Source organism: Myotis myotis, unplaced genomic scaffold (assembly GCF_014108235.1).
Source record: "Myotis myotis isolate mMyoMyo1 unplaced genomic scaffold, mMyoMyo1.p scaffold_m19_p_9, whole genome shotgun sequence".
NCBI classification, from domain to species: domain Eukaryota; kingdom Metazoa; phylum Chordata; class Mammalia; order Chiroptera; family Vespertilionidae; genus Myotis; species Myotis myotis.
Window position 1 is genome coordinate 34,399,039 of NW_023416401.1, and position 26,972 is coordinate 34,426,010.

At 39.0% G+C, this 26,972-nt stretch overlaps 1 protein-coding gene across 5 annotated transcripts in view; it reads right to left on the minus strand.

Moving 5' to 3' along the window:
* The window catches only part of ARHGAP28 (Rho GTPase activating protein 28), a 134,939-nt gene that overhangs the window by 59,351 nt on the left and 48,616 nt on the right, over positions 1–26,972 (minus strand). For 4 of the 5 annotated variants that reach the window (XM_036323370.1, XM_036323369.1, XM_036323368.1 and 1 more), the window contains exon 2: positions 898–1,115. In XM_036323370.1, the coding sequence (XP_036179263.1) occupies positions 898–1,115 (218 nt within the window). Of the gene's footprint in view, positions 1–897; positions 1,116–24,038; positions 24,133–26,972 lie in introns of those variants that run through there. The other variant, XM_036323372.1, reaches the window with a different exon arrangement.

Here is a 26,972-nt window from a genome sequence, read left to right on the forward strand (position 1 = left end):
CTTTCTCCTTATTCTGAATGTTAGGTAATCTTTCCATTTTTCAGAAGGCAATTAAAAAATGCAAAATTAGTCATAATAAGAATCAATCGCTATTGTAAATTAGAGGTACAGAAATAATAAAGGATTCAGAATAACAACATCTTGTAACAACAAATCCACTGCACATACAATTTGGGGAGCTACGCTAAGCAGGCATTCCTGAATGAGGTTTGTCTAAAGAGCAGATTGGACTGATTTGTAAATGCCTGTCCAAGTATCAGCCTAGCAGTCTTGGACATGCTTACAGTATTGCAGCACTGGAATGTGACCCAAAGTCTCCAATGTGCTTCACAGCTCCAATTTCTTAGCAAGGCAAGCCTTCATTTTCTTTCTTATTTTTATTGCTCATTTGCTTTATAAACTATCCTTTAACAGAAAATACAAAGGTGAACCTAAGTTGTAGCATTCTGTACTAATCCACCACATCAGTAAGTTTGTTGATGAACCATATTAAAAAGAAAATGGCCTGGCCGGCGTGGCTCAGGGGTTGAAAGTCGACCTATGAACCAGGAGTTCACGGTTCAATTCCTGGTCAGGACACATGCCTGGGTTGCAGGCACAATCCCCAGTGTGGGGTGTGCAGGAGGCAGCTGATCAATGATTCTCTCTCATCCTTGATATTTCTATCTCTCTCCTTCTCCCTTCCTCTCGGAAATCAATAAAAATATATTTTAAAAAAGAAGCCACTTTGAGTCAGTCCAGTAGATATAAATCAGTGGGAACAGGTAGCTGATATGCTGAATTCTACTAAATTCATTTGTTAAATTACTAATGAAATGAGTTTTACCTGCTGACAGAACAAGAGAGAGAGTACAAAGAAAGTAAGTCAGCAGACAAGAAAAGGAATCTCGCACTTACCATCCACAGGCTTGACCTCAGCTGGCGCCGGCTCTTCCTGCCTTCCCATGCTGTTCTCTTTAATACTTTCTATTTCCCGCCAGAAATCCTCCATGGAGGCGCTGTCCATGGAGGCGCTGTCCACGGAGGCTTGTGAGTTGGTGCGGCTGAACGCAGGAGAATGTAGGGATTCATTGGAGAGCATCCTGTTAATTCTTCGGCAGCGAGGAATGGATTGTCTGAGGAAAGAATATCTGTGAATTAAAATCAGTACCTTTTACGTCATAAATCACAAAATTCAATTCAGGTTTAAAATCAGTGAAGAAACAGAGCCAGTGTGGAAGAGAGGGGTTTGAGGGGAAAATCTCCACCCAGTGGTGGCCTTTTTAAAAAACCTTTTCTAATTCATAATGACTCTGTGGCCATCAGGACTTACCATAAAAACACTTTTAACATTTTCACACACTCAGAAAGTAGAAAGTTATTTGTATTAGTCAAAACATACATGGTCTGTCTCTGTAAAGGATCTAAGATGATGACAGAGGAGGTAAAAGGTTGACTGCTCACACCTATTAGGGTTGTCACAAAAAGTAAACAAAAACAACAATGTTGATGAGAATGTGGAGAAACTGAAACCCCTGTGCATTGTTGGTAGGAATGTAAAATGGGATAGCTGTTGTAGAAAACAATATGGAGGCTCCTAAAAATGTTGAACATAGAATTACTATATGATTCAGCAATTCTATTTCTGGGTAAAAGGACAAAAGAATTGAAAGCAGGGTCTCAAAGACAGTTTTCGTACGTCCATGTTCATAGCAGCATCATTCGCAAAAACCACAAGGTATGCCCTGGCCGGTGTGGCTCAGTGGATAGAGCGTCGGCCTGTGGACTCAAGGGTCCCAGGTTTGATTCCGGTCAAGGGCTTGTACCTTGCTTGCGGGCACATCCCCAGTAGGGGGTGTGCAGGAGGCTGCTGATCGATGTTTCTCTCTCACCGATGTTTCTAACTCTCTATCCCTCTCCCTTCCTCTGTGTGAAAAATCAATAAAATATATATATTTTAAAAAACAAACACACACACACACACACACACAAAAGAAACCTAGGGAAGTGGGACATCAACCTGCAACACAGAGACCCCTGAACAGTTCAGGGAGAACTGAATCACCACCTGCATAGGTAGAGGGATCCTACTGGGGTGAGGAGGCAAAGGGTATACGCAGAAGACGTTATCATAAAACTGCTGAGGGCTGGGGGAACAGACATGAAATACAGATCATGAGCATCTGAGTAACACGCTGGTTTCATCTGAGACAATCCACCTAAAGAATGCTTTAATTGCAATGATCAACTATTCTTTTTTGGCTAAGTACACAGACAGCATTTTTTGGATAAGCACATTTGGAAGAGTTCTCACTTTCTTAGTTAAGGATACAAATATTTCCTCCTTCGTCGCAGGGAGTAGAGACCATGACCTTCCATTTTTGAAGCATCACATACTAGTAATTGTGATCCTCAGGCTCATCCAACACTTCGATGAGCTTCAATTTGGCGTTGCATACCTCACCATATTAGGATAAATAGAGTCTAAGCTTTGTCAGCTGTTTGTATTTTTTTTTTAATTTCATAACAATTCCAGGAAAACATTACATGAAAACAGAATACAAATGTATTACAGAGCAACCATTTTTGGGAAGAACACCATTAGGTGTAAGATTAGATTTTAACTTCATGCTAACTACCATAACTTCAAAGTGGCATTTAAAAATACATTTTATTGTTGTATTTTCCTCAATTATCTTTTAAGGAATAAATTGTATTATATTTTAATGATTACTGGAGATCTAGGTGGCTAACTGAGCACACATTTTTAAAAAACAGCCATTTCTACAAAGGAGCCTCTCATTCAAGCTGCACTTCAGGGAGAAGCCAGCACTGAACTACCTGCCTCTGCACTAAACTGTCTGCCTGCACTGTGTTCCTGCCTTTGGAGCCAGTCCTCAAAAAGGAGTTCCTGGAATCCTAGACTGAGTCTGTCCCTACCCAATGGGAGCTGTGCAGCTATATCCCCATCAGATTTTTCACCAACCAATCAGAGCAGCTCCTTTATAACCAATCAGGTCAGTGCCTTTTGGACCAATCAAACTAGAAGAATTTGGAGTCCTCATTTAGATGAGGACACACCAATTGGAGATAGGGGTGGGGATTTCTGTCTATATAAGTCAGCTCCCCTCTGGCTCTTGAGAGTGAACTTTCCCTTTCCACCAAAGACTTCAGACTTCATTGCCCTGGCTGGAGACAAAACACCAAAGATGTCTTGCTGAACCACAGCAGGATAGACCAGTGCAGGGAAGAGCAGGCCAGAGAAGAGCAGATCAGACTCAGTGCAGGGCAGAGCAGAGGGGTCTGGCAGGAGAGGGACCTGACCTCAGGGCCACCTTGCCCAGGGCTGCCTCACCCCAGGGCCTCCTAACAGAAGCTCTGTTTTCACAGCCCTGCTGTATCACTATTGAGCTGTCCCACAGCCTTGCTGTTTTCACAGCCCTACTCTGTTACAATTGAGCTGTTGCACTGAACAAAGTTTCCTTACTCCAACTGGGGATTCCTATTGGTGTTGAATTGATGCCAATGACCTTTAGTTGACCCTAGTGATAGAGGAGCCAGGATTTAAATTCAAGCCTTTTCCATGTTGTCCAAATGTCTTCCCCACAGTAATCTTTCTTAATTTCATAAGTCTCCTCAGATATTTGTATATCTGCATATAGCTATACTTAATTTTTATTTCAGAGAAGGAATATGGAGATTTAGAGGGAAAACTCTGAAGCCAGCTGGTCCAGGTTTAAATACAGGCTCTGCCACTTCCAAGATCTATGACCTAGAACATGCTATTGAATCTCTGTGCCTCCATTTCTTAATCGATAAAATACGAATACAAAGTGGTTGTTGCAAGGTAGTTTTATTTACTTACTGCAAGGAGACATATTCAAAGCTGTCTCCCCAAAGGGAGGCTTAGCCTTTGCTTATATACACTATTTAGTCAATTACATATTGATTTCTTCTTTGCAGTTGACTCACTTATTTGGTCGAGTTCCTGTCAAGTGCTTCCTGTTTCCATCTGCATCTACAAAATACTATATTTTAATGTTTAGCAAGAATAGCATTTAGTAATAACATTTAGAACTGGTCAGACCTTGAGAGCCTTGCCCTATCTAACAGAAATATTAATCAGCCCTTGCTGGCGTTGCTCAGTGGTTAGAGTGCCAGCCTTCACACTGGAGGGTCGCTGGTTTGATTCCAGGTCAAGGGCATGTACCTGGGTTGCAGTTTCAATCTCTGTTCCCTGTCAGTATGTGTGTGGAATGCAACCAATCGATGTGTCTCTTTCACATCAATGCTTCTTTCTCTTCTCTCTTTCTCTTCTCTTTCTCTCCACCCACCCCCTTCCTTTTCACTCTCTCTAAAAATCAATGGAAAAATATCCTCATTCCTCAGGTGAGAATTAATATATATACATATATTAATCATATACTATACTTCATGGAGTTATTATAAGGATTAAGTGAGTTAATATACTTAAAATGCATTGCATATAGTAAACCCATGGATTAAGTGATAGCTGTATTTGTTAGCATGCTCATAGCTAGATTTAGGATCAGGCTATAACAGGTGTTGGAATATCTCAGGGGCACTAACATAGGACTAGAATGTAAACAGATAAATAAAACTAGATCAATCAGAACTCCTCTCTAACCCACCATCATTCTCAAGGCTTGTTTGCCCAACTCCCTTAGGCCAATGTGGACATCGGACACAATTCTGGCCAAAGTCACATAAGAACTATTCTTCTCTATGGTTTCAGCAAAATCATATTTTCCTTGATATAGGTGCTATTCCCTTCTCTTACTCCTCCTTCATTAAAATGTGGACAAAACGACTGGTGCACCTGCAGCCATCTTGCAACTATGAGATTAAAAAAACAAGAAAATTACAGTTATCAGCCTTAAGTCTCAGAAATAATGTGAAATGCTGCCTATCTCTGTACTTCCAAAAATGTGAGAAAATAAACTCTTGTTTTTAAAAACTAATCTTTGTTGTTGCTATTGTTACTTGCAGCCAAAATAGTTCTTAACTGATATAATTGGAAAAAATATTTAAGTCATTTGGGGTGAGGTGACATAAGACACCTTCTCTACCACACTAAGAAGAATATTTAAATAAAACTAAACTGTCAATAATAACCTGCTTCCTAAAGGAAGGTGAGGTCTAACGTAATGCTTTTCTATTTTATAGACTGCCCAATTATGAGCCTAACCCCAGGTCTCGGTCTGGCCTTGATCCCTATACTACAGAGTTAAGCTTCATGGTGAAGACATACCTGTCTAAATATATAGGAAATATATTCACATTGCTCTTCAAGCTAACATATTCCAAGAGTTTTAGGAAGAATACACCAAAAACTAATGGTTTCCCCTTCCCTATCTGAAAGAAGATAAGAACATCATTCTTCCTTGTCAGTGTCTTTGAATGATGCTGGTGCCAGCACAGAGTGGAATGGTGGTAGGTACTGACTAGCAGGGCTCTTGCAAGACAAATCGCTTGCTCTCTGAAAAAGGCGTAGGCACAGCCCCAGTAATGCAGCTGTTTGCCTTCTTAGCTTCCTCGGGAGGCCATTCAGATAAAGTAAGAGGACAAATCCTTTGTTTTTATGCTCTGGCTTCTCAGGAATCTTTGGATTCTAACATGCATATAAACAAGCTTAACTTGGATGTATTGCAAAAGCACTTGAAAGGCAATGGTGATAAAAGGAAGTTATAGCGTCAGAGTAATAGAAGCCAGAACAGAGAGGAGAGGAGGTCCCCACTTTCTTTCTCAGGCTCCCTGGCTGTGCCTTTCAATATCATTCTGGTGTCCTCCCATGCTCATCCTGCCACTCGCCATCCAAGTTTTCTGTTCCTTTCCTGGCCTGCCTCACCCTCTTAAGGAACAGGAGAAAGCTGGTATTCCATCAGGAGGTAAACAGGTATGTCTCTGTTGGCAGTAAAGGATACAGAAAAATGTGTTTGTAGATTAGGGGGAGGCTTAAAACAGCAAACAAATCTCAGTCATCCAACAAGGAACATTCTAAGTGGTTTTAAAAGCTGGAGTGTTTTGTGTTTTTGCGTTTTGTTTTGTTTTTGACCAATTGAAGTTCACATCAGCAATTAAATTCTTATGTATCTATGTATCACCCTGAGTACAAGCACTTTGTTAGAAATGGGGAATGCCGCGATGAAGGATGAACGAAAGAGCAATTTCAAACCATTATACACTCAAACCCAGTGATTTACAAAGGAGGAGGCTCAAACGGGGCAGCAAGCTCTTTTGTAAAAGAGAATGACACAATCTTTTCCTGGGGCTGGCTGGGGAGAGGACAGCATGCTTTTCTCTACTTCTAGCTATGAGAGCAAAGCAACTGCATCTGCTTAACCCAAAGTAATCTATGCTATATTATACAGTTTACTGACCTACCAAAGAACATGAGATTAAATGAAATCAATGTTTGTATAGTTAGCACATAATTAAAATATACTAATTATATGTCAAAAATCAAAATATGATCTGTTTCTTAAATTCTCCCTACTTTGCCTGAAGGGAGGGGGAATGGAGAGTGGACCCGAATGGGTATCGAGTTGCTTTTTGGAGATGAACATGTTCTGGAATTAGTGGTGATGGTATCACCACTTTGTGGATATACTAAAACAAAACAAACAAACAAACAAAAAACCCCCACTGAATTATACACTTTAAAAGAATGAACTTTATATTATGTGAATTATATCTCAAAAAAATACTATATCAGAAAATATTGCCATTTTAAATTTTTTAAAAGATTTTGACAATTAAAAGTGCTTTGATACTGTAAACACAAAATAGTGGTAAGGAAGTAGAACAACAGAAATTCTCAATCATTGCTGGTGGGGATGCAAAATGGTACAGCCACTTTTGAAGGCAGTTTGGCAGTTTCATACAAAACTAAACATACACTTATCATACAATTCAGCAATTTACCCAAAGGATTTAAAAACTTAGGTTCAATGTTTAAAACAGCTTTATTCATAGTTGGCAAAACCAGGCAGCAATTCAGATGTTCTTGCCCTGACAGGTGTTGCTCAGTGCTTAGAGCACTGGCCCTTGCACCAAAAGGTCTCAGGTTTGAGTCCAGGTCAAGGGCACATACATGGGTTATGGGTTTGCTTCTCACCCCAGGTCGGGGCATGTGCAGGAAGCAACCAGTCAATGTGTCTCTCTCACATCAGTGTTTCTCTCTCTCTCTCTCTTTCTCTCTCTCTCTCTCTCTCTCTCTCTCTCTCTCTCTCTCTCTCCCCCCCTTCCTCCCTCTCTCCCTCTCTCTCTTTCCCCTCTCTCCCCCTCATTCCTTTCCACTCTCTCTGAAAAGCAATAGAAAATATATTCTCAGATGAGGATTAACAAAAACAAAATAAAACAATAAGAAAGATGTTCTTCAGTAGGTGAATGGATATGCTCTGGTTCAATAAAATTAATAAACCTCCATCCAGATATGTTAAGGAAAAAAAGAGAGACAACACAAATTAGCAGTATCAGGATGGAAAGAGGTTACATCACTACACATTTGACAGATATCTATAATAATAAAAGCATAATATGCAAATTGACTGAATGGCCAAACAGCGGAAAGTCCGACCATCTGACCGTCTGGACAACCACGCTATGACACCCACTGGTACCAGGCCAGCCAAGGCATGTACGATGCGATTGGTTGGGGCCCCACCATCGCCCCATGATCGTGGTGCAGAGGGAGGCCCAGGCCATTGGCCGGCTGGGCGATCAATCGGAGGGGCTCCATGATCGCCCTGAAGAGGGAGGCCCAGGCCACCGCCCAGCGGGCTGTGGCGGGCTGTGGCCGGTAGCCTGGGCCTCCCTCTGCGGGAGCGATCAATCACAGGGCCCCAGCCAGGTGGGAAGGCCTACCTCTTTGGGGCGATAGATTGCGGAGCCCCGGCTGGGTGGGCAGGAACTAACTCTGTGGGGCGATGGATCACGGAGCCCCATGATCCATCCCCCACAGAGGGAGGCCCAGGCTACTTGGCCGGCAGTGCTGCAGCAGGTGGGCAGGGCCTTCCTCTGCCGGGCGATCAGTCTGTGAGAGGGTACAGGCCAGGCTAAGGGGCCCCCACCCCTGAGTGCAAGAATTTCATGCCTCTAGTTAAAATATAATATAGGGATATTATAAACTTTATGCCAGTAAGTCCAACAACTTAGGTGTAAAGGACAAATTTCTTAGAAGATAGAACCTACCAAAGCTCACTCAAGAAGAAATAGATAACCTGAGTAGCCCTATATCTATTAAAGAAATTGAATTTGCAGTTAAACACCCTGTCAGAAGAATACTTCAAACCCAGATTGCTTCACCAAACATTTAAAGGAGAGATAATACCAATCCTACATGAACTTTTCCAGAAAATTAAAGAGGTGGAAACATTTACTAGCTAATATATGAGACTACCATTACCTGAATACCAGAAAGAGATAGCCACCATAAGAAAGGAAAAGCACCACCAATGCCCCCACGTATGTAGATGCAAACATTCTTAACACATTTTAGCCAATCAGATCCAAGAATACATAAAAAGGTTAATACATCATAACCAAGTGAGTTTATCCTGGGACAGCAAGGATGAGTTAACATTTGAAAATTGTTCATCCATTTAATTCATCAAAGTCATCACCGTTTAAGTCATATATTAGCAGTAAAAAATAAAAACCACACGATTGCCACAACAGATACAGAAAATGTTATTTGACAAAATCCAGCATCCATTCCTGTAAAACAAAACAGAACAACCCTCCTAGAAAATTAGTAGTAGAAGAGAATTACCTCCACTTGTAAAGGGCATCTAAGAAAAAAAGATCAGCTAATACTATATTTAATGGTAAACGACTGAATGCTTTCCCCCTAAGCTCAAGAATAAGACCTGAATAACTGCGTTCACCACTTTTATGCAACATCATAGTGGAGATTCTAACCAGTGCAATCAAGCAAAAAAAAAAAAAAAAAAAAAAGGCAAACAAAGCAACCAGATTGGAAAGAAAGAATTAAGGTATCTTTACATGCAGATATGATCATCTATGTAGAAAATCCTATACAATCTAGGAAAAAACTACTAAAACTAATAAATAAGTTCAGCAAGGTTATAAGATAAAGATCAATATATAAAATATCAATATACAAAAGCAGCTGTATTTCTATATACTAACAGTGAACACTTAGAAGTCAACATTTAAAAGATATACCATTCACAATAGCATTAAAAATGTAAACTATTTAGGAAAATTAATATTACAAAAGATGGGCAAGACCTGTATACTGAAAACTATAAACATTGCTTAGAGAAATTAAAGAAGGCCTAAATAAATAGAGATATGTAACTTGTTCATGGATTAGAAGATTCAACACTTCAAAATATCAATCTCAAAAATTCAATTCTCCCCATACTGATCTATAGATTTAATGTGATCCTAATAAAAAGCCCAGAAAAAAAAGCTTTCTTTCTAGAAGCTGACAAGTTTTCTAAAGTTCATATGGAAATACAAAGAACCTAGAACATCCAAAACAAATGTGAAAGAAAAAGAAAATCATAATACATATCTAAATTCAAGACTTATTTATAAAACTACAGGAGAAAGCAATACAGTAATGTAATCAAATAGATACATGAATCAATGAAATAAAATACAGTCCAAAAATATATCCACACATATGTTGTCAACTGGTTTTCAACAACGGTGCAAAGGCAATTCAGTGAGGAAATAATAATTTTTTCAATAAATAGTGTTGGAACAACTGACTATCAATATGAAGAAATAATAATAATAAATGAACTTCAGACCACATACAAAAACTAAATGAAAATGGATCACAGATCTAAATGTAAAACCTAAAATCTCTTAAAATTTCTAGAAGAAAACAGGAGAAAATTTTTATGACCTTGGGTTAGGTGAAGATTTCAAAGATAAGACACAAAAGGCATGATCCTTAAAGTAAAACACTTATAAAATGGATTTAAAACCTGCTCTTCAAAGACACCATTAAAAGAATGAAAACAAGTCATACTGCAAATCATGTATCTGATTAGGCACTTGTATATGGAATATTTTAAGAATTTTCAAAATTTGATAATAATGAAACCTGGTATTTTTAAATGGACTAAATATTTGAACACTTCACCAAAGAATAAAATTGATTGGGAAAAAAAGAGGTGAAGTATAAACTAAGAATGAAAGTAAGTACTACTTACTCTAAGATACTATCCCTGTTCTTACCACATAAAAATGATCTGCCATCATATGCCATTTACCATCATGTATTACAAGGACTTGAAGATATGACTCACCTCAACTATTCAATTTTAAACTACCTGATATTAGAAATTACAAGATTTATTTTGACATCTCTCAGACTATCATTGATCCTGGCATGATGCCTGCTTCATATGAGTAAATACTAAATGCATAAGGATGAACAATGGTCAGTATAGATAGATCCTTTCTTTCCTTTTTTTTAAAAATATATTTTTATTAATGTCAGAGAGGAAGGAAGAGAGAGACAGAAACATCAATGATGAGAGAGAATCATTGATTTGCTGCCTCCTGCACGCCCCCTACTGGGGATCGAGCCCCAAACCCAAGCATGTGCCCTTGACCAGACTCGAACCTGAGACCCTTTAGTCCACAGACCTACACTCTATCCACTGAGCCAAACCAGCTAGGGCGATAAGTCACTTTCTTAAGTGACTCTGTATCAAAAAACATGTTTCAGAAAATGATTTTATAGGTTTAATAATTTTATAATTTCTTTTTAATGTGTTGTAGAAAAATCTGAATTTTATTAAACAAAATAAAAATCTATCTTCTTCCTCCTTCCAAATTTAATGATTTTCCTTTAAATGAAAGTTTTCACTAAAAGAAAACACACACACACACACACACACACACACAACAACAACAACAACAAAACAAAACAAAACCCAACAACTTGTTTTTAAAAACCTGAAGTTAATAACTGTTCTCTAATTTCCTTTCTCTCACAGACCTCCAAATTGTGGAAATTGGTTCCAGGCAGTGCCAGCTCCAAAAAGATAACAAAGGTATGCTATTTTGGAAAAGAAAAGGAAACAGAAGACTAGAGAGAGGGAGAGAGGGAGGGGGAAGAAATACCACATAATCTTTTTTGGAAATCCAAAGTCCTTAAGTTGTATGCACTGTCCCAGAGACAACTGCCTGGGCGTCTGGCCTCAGACAGCACTCGGAAGCAAGGGAGACAGATGCCTGGCGAGGAGAACATCCGGAAGGCAGGGATCTGTGAGTTGACAGCCATCTTTTATTTTCCTTTTCTCAAAGTGACACAGAACAAACTCCAAAAAGCATCAAAGTGATTTAGGCTATTTTCCATTTCTAAAATCTTGCTTCAGGTGGGGCACATGGCCATCTTCCACAAAGGACAGATTTTGAAAGTGGATACATCTTGCCACCAAAAGTTAACCTTGCACACACCTGAATGGTAGCAAACAAACAGGCAGAGACCAATCAGGCACCCAAAGCCTATTTATTTTCAAAAAATATTTATTGAACATAGATGCATAAAAAATTTTCCCCTCTGGTGAGCTCTTAAGTCTGCCTAGATATACCTTATCTTAAGGCCATCATCAATTTCCAGAACTCTCTACCAACCAACCACCCTGGCTAATGTTTGTTTCTCATTTTCCATGCGTTATTTAATTAAAACTTTTATATTACTTTTGAATGAAACATAAAATCACAGAAGTGTGTGTGTGTGTGTGTGTGTGTGTGTGTGTGCGCGCGCGCGCACGTGTGAAAAGGAGAAGGAAACACAAATAGGCGTTTTACCCACAGGGAACTATGCCCCTTTTATTTCCAAAGGTCTGGTAGACTTTTGTGAAATAAGTACACTTGGCAATCTCATTATTTATAAGACCTATAGGATGTTGTAATGAGGTATTTTTTGAAAAAGAAAACTGAGTTGAACTTAACAGAATTCAGAGGGGGAGGGAGGAGAGAAAGAGAGAGAGAGAGAGAGAGAGAGAGAGAGAGAGAGAGAGAGAGAGAGAGAGAGAGAGAGAGAGAGAGAGAGAGAGAGAGAGAGAGAGAGATTAATTTTTAAAGAGTTCAGTGACTTGGTTACCCACTGAATTTCTTTGCCTGCACAAACACCTAACTTTTTCTGAAGAAATGACTAACATGTTGAATATAAACTGTTGTATTCAAATAACTAGACACTGATTTAGGATAAAGAAGATCTGAGTATCTTTGAAGGCAAAGGGCAAGAAGCTTTTTGAAAAGGAGAGACTGATTTGGGGGTATGGAATTTGGGGGTACCAAGCAGGGCAGCCAAGAGAGTGGGAAGGTAGAGGTTCGAACTTCGCAGAAGTCCTGTTTTACCAGACAGGGATAAAGAGAGAAAAGGTGAAGATCTGTAATGGAGAAAAGCAAGCCCATGTGCTCTTGATATTCCCTGAAAAAATGCATCCCTGGTGGGTGTTTCTCAGTGGTAAGATCACCAGCCTGTGCACCAAAGGGTGGCAGGTCGATTCCCAGTCAAAGGCATGTACCTGGATTGCAGGTTCCATCCCGGCCTGGTTGGGGCATATGCGGGAGGCAACCAATCGATGTGTCTCTCTGAAATCGATGCCTCTCTCTCTCTCTCTCTCCCTTATACTCTCTCTAAAAATCCATGGGGAAAAAAATCCTTGGGTGAGGATTACAACAATAACAAAATGTAGATATGCATGTGTGTGCATCCTCTGTTACCATCTACTGAGACCTGCCCAGTGAGTCCTGTCCAGGAGACCTGCTGGCTGTCTACTAGGGCCTGCTGCTCTTGGTGGGTGCCTGGACATTTCTAAGAGTTATTAAATATCCCTAACATCACCCTGGCATGCTGTATATGGTTTATTAAGCATTTCTATCCTTCCGTTTACCAGACTGTCCAAGTATAGGAAAAGCCTATAGGCCTTAGATATAACAATCTGGTTTTGCCACCTGCTATAATCTGAATTTAGACTCCAAGGCAGTCCATGAAATGTAGTGGTATAACTTTACTTGGCTATATGTTTTCAAACCTTCCTTAGGATGTCCCAGGCTGTGGCCTGGATACCACATGTGCTTAGGGAGGTCCAACCTCTAAATATCTGGTCACCCTTTATGTAAATGGAAACTAGGCCCCCCAATGCCTCCTTTCACCTTCAGGGCTGGGCTATTCCAAGCTAGCCCAGTAAGAAGGTGGCATGTGACCTGGAGCTGGGGTCAGTGAACTACCGTGGACAAATCCAGTCTGCATTGGCTTTTTGAAAAGCTGGCTTTACTGACATAGAGCCACTTCCACTTGTGTAAGTACAGCCCACAGGTGCATTCATGTTGCAGCAGCAGAGCTGGATAGATGTAACCGATCCCATGAGTCACAAAGCAGAAAGTACGTACATGCCTTTTACAGGAAGTTTGCTGACTCCTGGCCCACAGAAAAAGAACGAGGGAGTGGGCTGCTGCTGTGTGCCTACCTAGGACACGTCTAGAGAAATCCGCTCCCTCCTCCAGATCAAGGGGAGACACTGTTTCCTGAGGAGCCATGGCTGTTAGAACAACAGCCTCCCATTTTTCCACCAGGACCACTAAGAAGCTCTAAGATTCGACTTTCCTTGCTGGACCGCAGGAAGAATGGAGGCTCATTCAGAACTTGCTCATGCTGTTTTCATACCCCGAGCCTGAGTCTTTGTATAAAGGTCACTCCTCCAGGAGAACAATGCTCTGAGTTCCACTCCCAGGCTTAGAAAATTAGCCTTTAAAAAAAAACAAACGTGCAGGAGAACACTCTAACGGCAATCTGTGAAAATAGAAGTTCAATGTTTCAGTTGACTTCTCCAGAAGGTTTAACAGTATTTAATCTGCCTTCATGCACCTAGGAAAAACTGTAACTGAAAAATTAAATTGATCATGTGATTTTTAAAATTCCAAGGTTCAAGATTTGTTGTGGGAACAAAAAGCAGGATCTGAAATAAAGGCTTTAGACCCTTTAGTAAATCTAAACAATGCACAAGAAAAACGGAAAGCCACTGGGAATTTTTAATGTCACAAGTTAAGAAGACAATGCACTTTAAAAATAAAAGTATTGGAGCATAGCTATGTCCTGGGAGGCACAGAACAGCAACAGACAGGAAAGGATCAAGTTCCCCCTGCAGGGACTGGTCAGGTCCCAGGCCCCTCTGCAACTCACGGGAATGTTGCCCCATTTTCCTATTGCATGCCAAAGATCAATGAGCTGATTTTAAAAAGTGACAATTTCTCTAATATTTCTGAAGTCAGGATGAAACATTAATGAAAAACCACTGCAATTCACTTCCTGCATTGTGAAGGAAAAAATGGATTCAGACAAAACTAGTTAGACTATTACGAAGCTGAGTAAGTGGGAGGGCCAGAGGGAGTTAGGAGAAGATGTTTATCATGTGGAGGGAGATATGCTGCAGAAAACATAGAACCAACCTGGCAGCTATTTTAAGCACAATTTTCTGTGTATCTATTTTACAATGCCATAAATCTGGAATTGCACATCATACACATTCTCTCAAAGGAAATATTATTGAGCACTTAATAGTGTTTATCTGATATTCCTATTTTCCCTAACTGAAAATGAGTAAAGAGTCAATATTATCATTGTACAGAATTTACAAAGTATAACCTCTCTCTCCCCTTCATATCCATTGCATGAATGATCGAACAGAGCCTTGAGCAAGTAATCCAACATACTCTCATACTGATGAATGATTTGGGGTGTAAAATTTTCCATTTATAGTGTGAATTATATTTTCTGATATCCTTCTTGATTACCCTTAACGTTCATTTGGAAGCCAATATACATCCCTCACGGTTGAAAACAAACAAACCTATCATCTTCTAAATGCCACTGCCAAGAAACAAATACTGTGTTTTACAATTCTCAATATGACTTCACGTGGAACTGAGGTGGGAGAAGAAAGGAGAGTAGGAAAGGACATTTAAATAGTTTCCTTAAAATCACTGCAATTCCTTATTCTCTTTCACTGAGAACATAACCTTCGGAGGTCTATATTTAATTTTCTTCCAGACCTTTGTATCTATTCCAAATGTGTTCATTTCTTTTGGGCATGGGAAAATACAAAGAAGGGAAAATAAACATTATATATATTATATATATATATATATATATGTTTATATATATATATAAACATATATATATATATTATATATGGAGAGAGAGAGAGAGAGAGAGAGAGAGAGAGAGAGAGAGAGAGAGAGAGAGAAAGCATATCCATGAACTGAATACCTAAAATAATAGTTAAAGAAATATTGGAGGAGCAACCTTCCTCATTTGTCCTAATTTTGAGTATAAGAAACCTTATCTACTCTTACATGCCAAGGTGTTTCATGGTAATCATGATCCATAACAACTATGGGCCTTATATTTTATAGCATTTTAGATTTATCAGGCCTCATAACTATTTTAAGTGGTAAGAAATGGAAGCTCCAGGTGTTAACTAACTTGCCCACGGTCACATGACTTAAAGTGGAATAGTCTTTTGGGAAGAAATGTAGAGATTTTTTGTATCCAAATAGTCAGTATAAATACCACACAAATCACCCAGACTAACTAAGGTGTTTCTTTCAAGATCCTCTTTATGTCCTACTAAATGTTTAAAATAACAAGTTATAATCGGGTGATTATGACCATCAGCCTGGATGCAGCTGTAAAAGGAACGGACTTTGCTTATATGTGGGCTGGAAACTGGCTAGATTAGAGCCATTGTTAAGGGGACCTGCCATACTTATGTCTAATGAATTAACCTAAGAATGTATAGTTGAAAGAGGAAGGAAGGGATTGCAAAAATATTTGTAAAAACAGTGGAAAAACTCTATCATCTGATTAGGGAGGGAGAAACACAGAGATCACAGAGGTCACAATTATTACACCATTACGTTAGCCCCCTTCACTTCTTGTTTAGCCTGAGCTCTAAAGACTAAAGGACCCCAAGGAGGGGTGTTTGACACTGAACCCATGCCTCTCTCATGGACTGTGTCACTCTACAGGGAGTGTTCTGGAATGCTGTGGGAGAGCTCTTTGATTGTTGGGACAACTAGGGGCCTTGCTGGAATTTAATTGGCAGGGCCAGGAATGCTAAGAGTCCTACACTGCAGTGGACCGTCCTGTGCCAAGAAAGGATTGTCCAGTGTCACACCTGATTTTCAAATACCCTGGTGGACAGTCACCACAGGTGAGAGACCTGTTTATAAGTTTCGGAACTTAGAGCCTGATTGACCCTAACTTTAATAGAAAGTATTTTTTATGCACAGAATTTTCCAGCAACACTAATATAATGTAAGTTGAGAGAAAACTATGCTTTGTTTTGTGCAAATACTTGCCATTCTGGAAATTCAGGTCACATGCAGCAATACTGCAATACAGATCGTATGGACCAGACTCTATTGGCAGCATCTCATTCATGTAATTCTGCACAGTAGAGCAACCATCGGGTTCCTTCATTCTGTCATCTTCTTTACTCATTTCCCAGAGTTTACATATGGAGATACTTATTCTCTATACTTTCATTTTATTTTTTCACTTATGTTAGGTTAAAGCTGGGACATTATATTGATTTTTTTTAACTGTGTGCGTTGGTAGGTTATACTCTCTATACATTTTATTTGGGATGGTAAAGGAGACAATGTGTCTGGCAGGACTGAGAGCCAGGGCTGTGGACCATTCTTTCTTTTTCTGGATAATCTCTCTCTCATGGCCTAGGTACTAGTAACTATGCTATCTCCTGGTTTTCCTGAACACTCTTTCTTCATCTATTTCACCTGTACCCAACTCTTAAAAGCAGCAGTGTTCCCCATAGTTTCATCCCCACCTAAGTTTAATCCTCACAGGAGGATATTTTTCCATTTATTTTTAGAAAGAGTGGAAGGGAGGGGGAGAGACAGAGAGAGACTTCGATGTGAGAGAGATAAATCTATTCTTACTGATTTATCTCTCCCTCTTACTTCTTGGACTTTGACTAATACTTATTGGCCAAATTGCTCCCACCTCTTTTGCTGAATTTCACTCCACATTTTCATTTGTCACTGTATAGTAGTTAGACATCCTACCAGTGCAGTATCTCAAATGAAGCAAGTCCAAAACAGAACACATTATCTTCCATGCAAAGTCTGCTCCACCTGTATCTTTTATTTTCTTGGTTAGTGATGATATAATTTAACAAGTCTGACAAATTAGAAAACTTAAATCATTTTAGATTAATTCATCAGTTTTTAGTTTACCAAAGCAATTGTTCACCACATCCACCCAAACTACCCTATATTTTGAATATTTCTAAAATCTAACTAAAGCACAAATGTTTACACTTTTTCTGAAATATAATACAGCAGTATTGAAATGTTAATGTTAAGTGTGGTTTAACTCATTAATTTTACTTAAGCTATACAGCCTATGAAAAGCATCATTTTAGACAATTTTAGGCACAAAGATGTTAAATATAAGATTTTTAGGAAAACTTGGAAACAACCAACTAAGGGAACAGTTTCGTATTTTTACTGTGCATCCATACAAAAAGCCATTAAATTTGCTAATGGAGTGTCTTTATAGTAATAACTGCTTTTCATAGTGTTAAATTAAAACATCAAGATCTAAAATTATCTTAACCATATGAAATGTGCAGGAGAAAATAACTGGAATGAAGCATTATTGGTGGTTATCTCTGGTAATAGGATTATAGATTATTTGTATTTTCCTCTTAGTATTTTTTTTTCTTCCAGACTTTCCACAGTGCTCATGGTTTTCCTACAAATAATTAGTTTAAGTCCTTTTCAGGTCTTGTCAATCATGCCTGTACCACAGGTCAGCCTCCTAAGGCACTTTCCTTGCTTCCTGCATCCTTTCCCTTCATTCCTCCTCCATGCTGCTATGGGTGAATTTTTTAAATTGTAGATGTTTATGGAGTTCCCTTTCTACTGGCTCCCTACCATGCAAAGGCCAAGCAGCACACACGTCAGCATGCCAAAAAAGGTCAGACAACTTCTCTCCCAAGTCTGTTTTTTCAGCCTCATCCCCTGCAATTTCTCACCAACAGAGAGACCTTGCCACCTTTGCCTGAACAAGCCATGGACTGTGGCATGTTCTGGAAGGCAGTTTTCTTTGACAGGAATGTCCTTTCCCCCCTTTGCTGCCAGATCAAGTCACATATTTGTCCTTAAGACTCAATTCAAATGCCATAGCCTCTCTGAAGCATTTGCTGACAAAGTTAGGAGCCACTTACACTCTCCTCCCAAACATTGTTGTGGATACTCTCATGTTTATCCCTTGGTATAAGAGAGCTATAGCCACTAGAATTCCTCTTCTTGGGAAAATACTGTATCTTAGTAATTGTTTGTATGTTTTTTTAATCCTCACTGGAGGATATTTTTCCATTTATTTTTAGAGAGAGTGGAAGGGAGGGAGAGAGACAGAGAGAGAGAAACATCAATGTGAGAGAGACACATCGATTGGTTGCTTCTACCACATGCCCCAACCAGGGCCAGGGATCAAGCCTGCAACGGAGGTACGTGTCCTTGACCAGAATCAAACCCAGGATTCTTCAGTCCAAAGGCTGACACTATCCACTGAACCAAACTGGCTAGCATGTATCTTAGTAATCTTTGTATCCCAAGCCCTGATATAAAATTGGACACACAACAGGCACCAAGAAAGTAGCTGATGAACCACCAAATTAATGTCTGTAGCCAAAACCTGTAGAAAGAAAGCCAGCAAGCACCTCGGATACCCATTTGGTGGGCAGAAACTGAAGTCCAGCTAAAGTTTCTAATCTACACAGAAGGCAGAAGGAACCAAAATGTATTGAAAGAAGCAGAACTACTCAAATTAAAGAGGAAATGACAGTTGGATTAAGCAGTGATTGACAACTGTTGGGAATTGTTTTAAAAAGGTGACTTACACTTTTACATTAAAAAAAAATCTCATGTGGCCCAGCCAGTGTAGCTCAGTGGTTTATTGTCAACCTATGAACCAGGAGGTCACGGCTCAATTCCCGGTCAGGGCACATGCCTGGGTTTGAGGGCTCCATCCCTAGTGTGGGGCTTGCAGGAGACAGCCAATCAATGATTCTCTCTCATCATTAATGTTTCTATCACTCTCTCCCTTCCTCTCTGAAATCAATAAAAATATATTTTAAAAAAAATCTCTTGTACCTATGTTATTTAAAATACAGAGTCTTTGAGAATTGTGCTTAACACTCCCCCCCACCCCCCACTCTGGGGTCATGGGCTCCATTTCCAGACTCTTAAAAGTTTAATAAGAGTGACATGTTTAAAGAAATGACTAAGAATTCTTAGCAAACTTTCTATGTCTTTAACAAAAATTCAAATTATATTTAACAAAAAACAAAAGCTAAAAATAATACCCAATGTTGGATGACACAGGTAAACAGCATACATTTCTGAAGAGGAATTTGTTAGTGGGTATAGATAACATTATAATGATCATATCATTTGACTCAAGAACTCTGAGTCAAATGGACCACATTCTCGGTCAACTGAACCAGAATCCCAGGGGCTAGAGCCCAGATATCAAGCACTTTTTGACAAAATGTAAAATAGTGGTCCCCACTATTGAGAACCACTAACCTACATGAAAACAGTTTTCCCCAATTGTCAACCATCTCCCTGGAAGGAAACCTGTATCTTCATTGTTAGTCTCATTCTTAAAAAGAGAAAGTAAATGAAATATTCTTATTAAAAAAGAAAGGTAAATAACACAGTGTAGTTTAAAGAACTGTCTTCAGTCAGGGATGCTGGTTTTTATGTTATTTGATTTTTTCTCTACCTTGAAAATACATTTTCAACATAAAATTTAAATTTCAATAAATGATCACATTGGAACATTTTGATGTTTTTAGGCCAAAGGAAAAAAAGACTAGAGAATAAAGAATTTTATAGGAAACTGAGATGTAAAAAGAAAATTTGCTACTTTAGGGATATTTCCCCCATAGCATCATTTTAATAGCTTTTCGGGCAGTTCTTGCAGTGGGAAAAATGTGTTTAATCCCTTTAATCAAATTTTAAATGGTACAATCTTATATCATTTTTTCAGGGATTCACTTAATAGTGATGGTGATTTCAGACAAGTAAGAGAAGTGTGTGGTCAGTCATCCTAACACAGCCTCCTGGCAGGCATGTACTGATGAGAAGGTCACAGAGGGATAACTGTGGGGACACGGGGTTCCAACCCTTCCTTCCTGAGGGCTCCTTTTCTCCTTTGGGTTCTCACATCTTTACTCTCATTGCAGCCAGTTTAGCCTGACTTGGGTATATACCTGCCCCTTTTAAACTGGCATAGTTAAGAAAATCTTCTTAAATTTTTTTATATGACAGGATACTTTTTCCAATTATTTACTATTACTAAATAAAATAGTTAAAAATGGGAAATTTATAATACATAAACTTGTGATCAATAGTGGCTAATAGTGCAATTTGGCTAGTATAAATTAACCACTCTGGAATTTATCTTGGTCATTGTATATCAAAATGCTGTTTGTTACACTGACTTTTTCTGCTCTTTTTAAAGATAAGTGCCTTACTCCCAATTCCAACCTCACCCACAGTAAAACTTCTTATTTCAAACATTGTGCATCTTCTAGGGGAGTATTTTTGAAAAATGTTTAACCTCAATCCATATAAAGCAATATAATTTATATATCTATCTAGTACACACGTATGTCATACTTGGAACAAATACAAACTTCATGAGTCTCATTATACATGTACTATGATGCATTTCCTCTTCTATTCCATTTCTTCAAATGCTAACAGTGACCTCATAAATTGATTTGATAGCCTACTACTGAATAGTAGTAGCAGATTTCCATCTTAGACTAGTACTGAAGGTACAGGGAAGCTCACTTATAGATCATAGGCACAATAATGATCCTTTCTCAGTTTTAGCAATGTTAACTCTGCTTCTTTGGAATTCCAGCACCTTCTGGTTGATTCAGTCACTTAGCATACAGTAAGGACTATTACATAACAGGGGTGTAAGAATAACTGAGCCACAATCAAGGCATTAACTGTTAGTATCCACAGAAGTTAATCCAAGTTCTAGCTGCTTGCAAGCAGAGGAAGCAGAGAGGATGGAGCCAAGTGCTGGTCCAAGATCCCGTCTGGATCAAGAAGAAAGAGCTGAAGCACCAGAATCCAGAATGATGAAGGTATCTTTTCTCTCTCACTCAGTTCTAGTGCCAGGAAGAGGTAGCAAAAAATATATATTTATTGTTGAGAGGATTACAGATGTCCCCATTTTCCCCACTGATAAAGAATACATTTTGAGTGATACATTTGGTTCTCTTGAATGATGAATGAATGAATTAATTAATCAATATTCAGAGCCCTAAGCCAATATTTGTGTGTGTTTTTAATTCATAATGGTATAAAAAAATTGTCCTCGCATTTTGCTTGGGTAATTTAAAATCTGTGTTATTTCATTTACATGAATTATAAAGAGACTTGAATGGGAATGTTGATTACAGGTGACAAATGACGGGGACCTAATTGGGAACTCCTATGAGAACCTTTATAAAGGGGGATTTAGATTCTTTAACAAGCACTGAAATAAATTCCAAGGACAGCTTATGAGGTAATCAGGTGATTGTTTTCTCCATGGATTTCCTTTTGAAAAAAATCAGCTTCTTAATTTCTTTAGGGCTCTGGCTGTTCAGCATCTGCCTCAATACAAACAACTCTGACGCCACCGCTCCTGGGAGACAGACTGCTATTTGTCAAATGTGACATTAGGATGAAGTTTGAGGATTCAGGATTACAATCAGATATCTTTACTCAAGGTTTGCAGATGTGACTAAAATGAGAAAACACTCCTTTCACGGGATTTTACAGAGGGATCTCCTCACATTCATTAAGCAAAGTAACTTTAATTTTGATAACTTTGGCCTTTGTTTCCATTCTCCCTCCCCCCACCACCCAAGTCCCTCTACTCCTCAGAGACCTAGCCTTTCCCCAGGATAATCAGCAACCTGCGAGGCAGCAGAGGAGAGCAGCCTGAACCTGACTAATAGTCACATAGTCCCAGCCTCTGGCAGGGTAAAGACAACATCTTGACCTAAGTTATGCTTCAGCTCTAGAGCCCTAAGGTGGGCTACTTTCCCTTTAGAGCAGTGATGGCAAACCTTTTGAGCTCGGCGTGTCAGCATTTTGAAAAACCCTAACTTAACTCTGGTGCCGTGTCACATATAGAAATTTTTTTGAAATTTGCAACCATAGTAAAACAAAGACTTATATTTTTGACATTTATTTTATATATTTAAATGCCATTTAACAAAGAAAAATCAACCAAAAAAATGAGTTCGCATGTCACCTCTGACATGCATGTCATAGGTTTGCCATCACTGCATTAGAGCTAACAGAGAAGTCAGGGTAGGGGAGCTGAATCCAAAACACAGTCCCCCTGACTGCCCCTATAGAGGCACTGACTTAAAGCAACAACATGGAATAAAAGGAGAGGGATGAAGGGGAAGATCCTGAATATTCCTGATTTTTAACCAAGAGCAATTTAGAAAGCGCTAAATTGGATGAAGCAGACTGGCTGTGGCTGTGACTAGATTAAGTTTTTCTGCTGTCTGTCAGAAATAGGGAATTAGAGTTAGAATATAAGTGTATTGACAGAAATAAAAAAAATTATATTCTGTGACTGTGAAATCCATGTGCATTACAAGACTGATTGATTTTTCTCAGTTTCCACTGAGTAAGTGTTATATGTGAATATTCAGTTAAGCCTAAATTCTATCCAGAAACAGCAGCCCCATGGTCTGCCATCTGCAAAGAAGCTAATTCTGATTGGCCATCTGGTCTTGACCTGGTCTTACCCGAGGTCATTTTTAGAGCTGGAATGGCCTCATAGGTCCAGCCCAGGTTCCACGATGGACAGTCCTGCCTGGAAGCACCTGAGCCTATCCAGGTCCTTAGTCCGGCCTAAGAGGTGAAATGTGCAGCCAAGCCCTGCTCACATGCATGACAAAACCACCGTCATGTGTCAATGTCACAAGCAGAACCTGATCCTTCTGCTCACCTCCTTCCTAATGTCTTGTTGCATCCTTACATTTCCCCTGAGTTTTCCAAACTAAGTCAGTTCATAAGGCTCTCTCTTACACAAGCTAGGGACTCTCAGGTTCCATGTCAGTGAAGTGTTGGGTTCTCTTCAATTTACTTTTATAGCAGGATGGTTGAATTTCTGCCAGAGGTTTCTCAGAAAGACACACATTGACCAGAGTCATTTCGAAGCAATAAAGAAGAGTTAGAGGCCATTGCACACCTAGGCAAATGAATTTTCACCATTAACTAACACATCTTTTCCTGATCAATGAGAAAGATGTTAAAATGCTGTACAAGATTAGGCAGATGTTTTTGCTTTCCATAAGGACTGATGAGCAACTGAATGTGACCTTTGCCTTAGACTAACAGGGCAAATATTCATAAAATGGTTGTTTAGGGGATCTTGTGATACCTATACCCTGGGAGTTATGTACTGAAACTTTAACTGTAGAATTCGATAAAAGCAACATGGAGACACATTTGATACAAACACATTCTTCATAGTCAGTTTATGAAAACCAAATAGGACTAATGATAAAGCCATCTTGCAATATTGTTCTACACAAGGAAATGTGATAAATGTATGCAATTCCTGAAAGGGACAATTTTGCCAGCAATACTATTCAGTGTCTATCAAGTGAATTCCACACCCCCAGTCAGAAGCCCAAAGAGAACAGCTCTGCTTAACTTTGCAGAACTTCCACGTATAATACTGCAATTTGGGGGAATTCACCCAACAACATGATGCGGGTTGTTTTATGCGGACACAGTGCACCCTGCAATAAAACCGGGGCTAAGCCACATTTGATTTTTATAATGGCCCATGAAAAGGCCTGGGCTCTCCCGTCTGCATGACTCCGGGTCACGGACATTAGAAGAAACACGTCTTTAGTACTCAGGCAGTGCTCTTTGAGACCTGGTCTGGAGAACAAAGGAAATGAACATACCAGAATGTCAGCAGATTGCTTCGATGTCCTGACCCCTGCTTAAGCTGCAGAGTTAGGCCAGCGCTCTGCTTACAGATGTGAAGTGGTGACTCTGTAAGAGGAAGGGAGGGATACCCTGAAAAAATAAAGTCTTCCAAATCCATTAGAATGACCTGCGGTGATAGTCCAATATCCTCTAGTATCAGATAATTACTCCCAGTACCATTTAGCCAGGAACTAGATCTAGGAACTGGATCACATTCAGGGAAGTCAGTTAAACAGATTTCCAGATAGTACAGCACTTACTAGTACAAAGGTATTTAAGACAGAATTGAAGAGAGAAATGGACTCTAGTCAATGTGCATTAATACTCAGTAATTACATGCAGCATTCCCTAGTGTCCAACATTGGGTAAATATTTGTTGAAAATCCTCAACAATTCTGAAAAGTACTATCTGTACTATCATAATTTATTTTTACAGATAAAGAAACACAAGCATAAAAAGAAGAATCAATGGCCCAAGGACCTATAGCGGGTAAGAGGAAGACCAAGGATTTGAGCTCAGGCAGTAGAACCTCAGGCCAGAACTCTTTGCCTTGTACCATGGGTACTTTCCCCTAGGTTACTTGCAGTGCTGTAACTTCTCATGCAATGAATGGACAGCAGAGCCAATTTGTAGAGAAGCTTCTGCTCATTACTGAAAGAGAACACCACAGTAGAATCTAAGCACTCATACATTTTAAGGACCTAGGAAGCTGCCAATAAAGTTTCCAAGACATTTCACAAGAAACCTGGAGCTTATTAAGGGGTTGTCAATCATGTCATGTGGATTCCAACGCTGGACTAATTTATTTTAAAACTAGAAATGCAACATGCAAACTTTATGGGGAAAAAATCCTAAAGAAAACCAGGGATATCTAACAACCAATTTACGAGTGAGTTATACATATCTCCAGACTATACCAATCCTTAGTCAATTTACAGAGAGCAAACCATTTCCCAGCTTTGGAGTCAATCCTCTGAGAGTGACACTAGTAAAAACAACAGTCAATGGCTCAGCCACTAAGGAAGCTACTCTAAAGGACAGCTTGTAATCATGTTGACAGAGGCTTGAGAAACACCTAAGTCCAATCCCAGAGTCTTTACTGTACCCATCAGCCTGCAACATTGCTAAAAAGGGTCGTACCTTCAACAATTGTGGCTTTCCTGGGTTTAACCTCTTTCAATATCTCTCCACTTATGGCACCCCAGCCCCTTGCCATGACCGTATCTATTGCCATGGTTATACTTACAGGCCGAGGATTCACAAATCTTTGGTCTGATTGCTCTTGAGCTCTGACTCTTCAGGATGTCAAATTGCCTTCGGTATGTTCTCCTTCACCTGGAACTCAACATGTCTAAAGCTCAGCCGCTCCTAACTCCTTTTCCCCAACCTCAGGAATGGCGTCATTTAACATTCTGCCGTTTTTACTCTTCCCTCTTCATTGCCCTCCATATCGAACAGGTCCATAAATCTGGGCAAGTTTACCTCAGACACATCTCTCAAATCCATCTTTTTTTATTTTGTTGTATGTCCTGTGTACGAATTTATGATATATCTAGGGCATTATACCACCTAACTTGTCTCCCAATATCTTGTCTCCTCCCATTTTAATACTGTTTACATACAATTGAAGGAATTATATTGCTAAAACACAAGTTATATAATGCCATTCTCTTGGTAACAATCCACTAATGTGGTTTTCATAATTGTTGGCAGGATATTCCAAATTCATTAGCTTATATAGGAGTTTCTTTACAACCTGCCTTAGCTTACCATTTCCAATTCATCTCTATCCCCCACTCCGAAGTTTGTTCATAATGATCTAATAATGGATCCCTTAAGTAGGCTACTGATTAGGAGTCAATGGGAACAAGATATTCTAGTGGTTAAGACAGAGGGCTTTTCAATTGCACTGATGTGAAGTGAATCACAGACTTACCTCTTACCAATGTAATAAGCTATGTGTACACTCTAAGACAGATAAATAAGGTTATCATCAGCAATGGTTAAGTGAATGAGTTAACTATTATAATCCTTATCATCAGGTATATAAAAAACTATACTTTAATGGAGAGCAAATTTTCAAAGAAGAAACACTGTGCAAATATGTTATTATTACTTAAGTAATGATGTCCTCAAGGCTTTTATTCTTTGGTCTCTAGAGGTTCTTGACGTGATAGTGTGGAAAGAAATTGAAATAAGTTTGTAGCAATGAAGAACTATCCTGCTGAGGATTTGATAATACTCACTTTTCTCTACCACTGACTTAGTAATTCATTGATTACAGAACTTCCATATGATAGATCTTACATTTTGCTTTTATTTACTATGAGTTGTATTTCCAAATATACCTGAGTATAGAAATTTTATCTTATACTTCTTGGCATCTCAACACTATATAGCCCAACACAAAATTCTTAGTAGACTATCAATAAATATTAAGTCAGAGTGAGTTATCATGCTAAAGATTGCTAATCCCTGTGGTAAATGCCAAAAATTAAATTCATGAGTTTCTGATGTTGGTGCACCATGATGTTTTTTCATCAAGGAAATAAAGATTATACTTCATATAAGAAAAAAATATTTTACAATTTCTTTTGTTATGCTATACAAAGCAAAATGCCAATTAGCATGAGCCCATGGACACAGAAGTTAAAATGAAGTTTTGAGCAATTAAGTACTTTAATTATAATGTTGATAAACAGAGTTCATAACATGGAAGCCATTTTTCTCCAGGTTACCTGCACTACTTGACATCAGTAAAGGTGCACAGTGCTTATAAAAATATCAGCTAATATTTGACTGCAAGTGAACAAGTGTGTAAGTCTGGCCTTTAGCTGGAGACCATCTCACAATGCCTCCTTGGGAAAATGTTGTTCCTCTCAAATATTCTGTCTCTATGAATTTATAA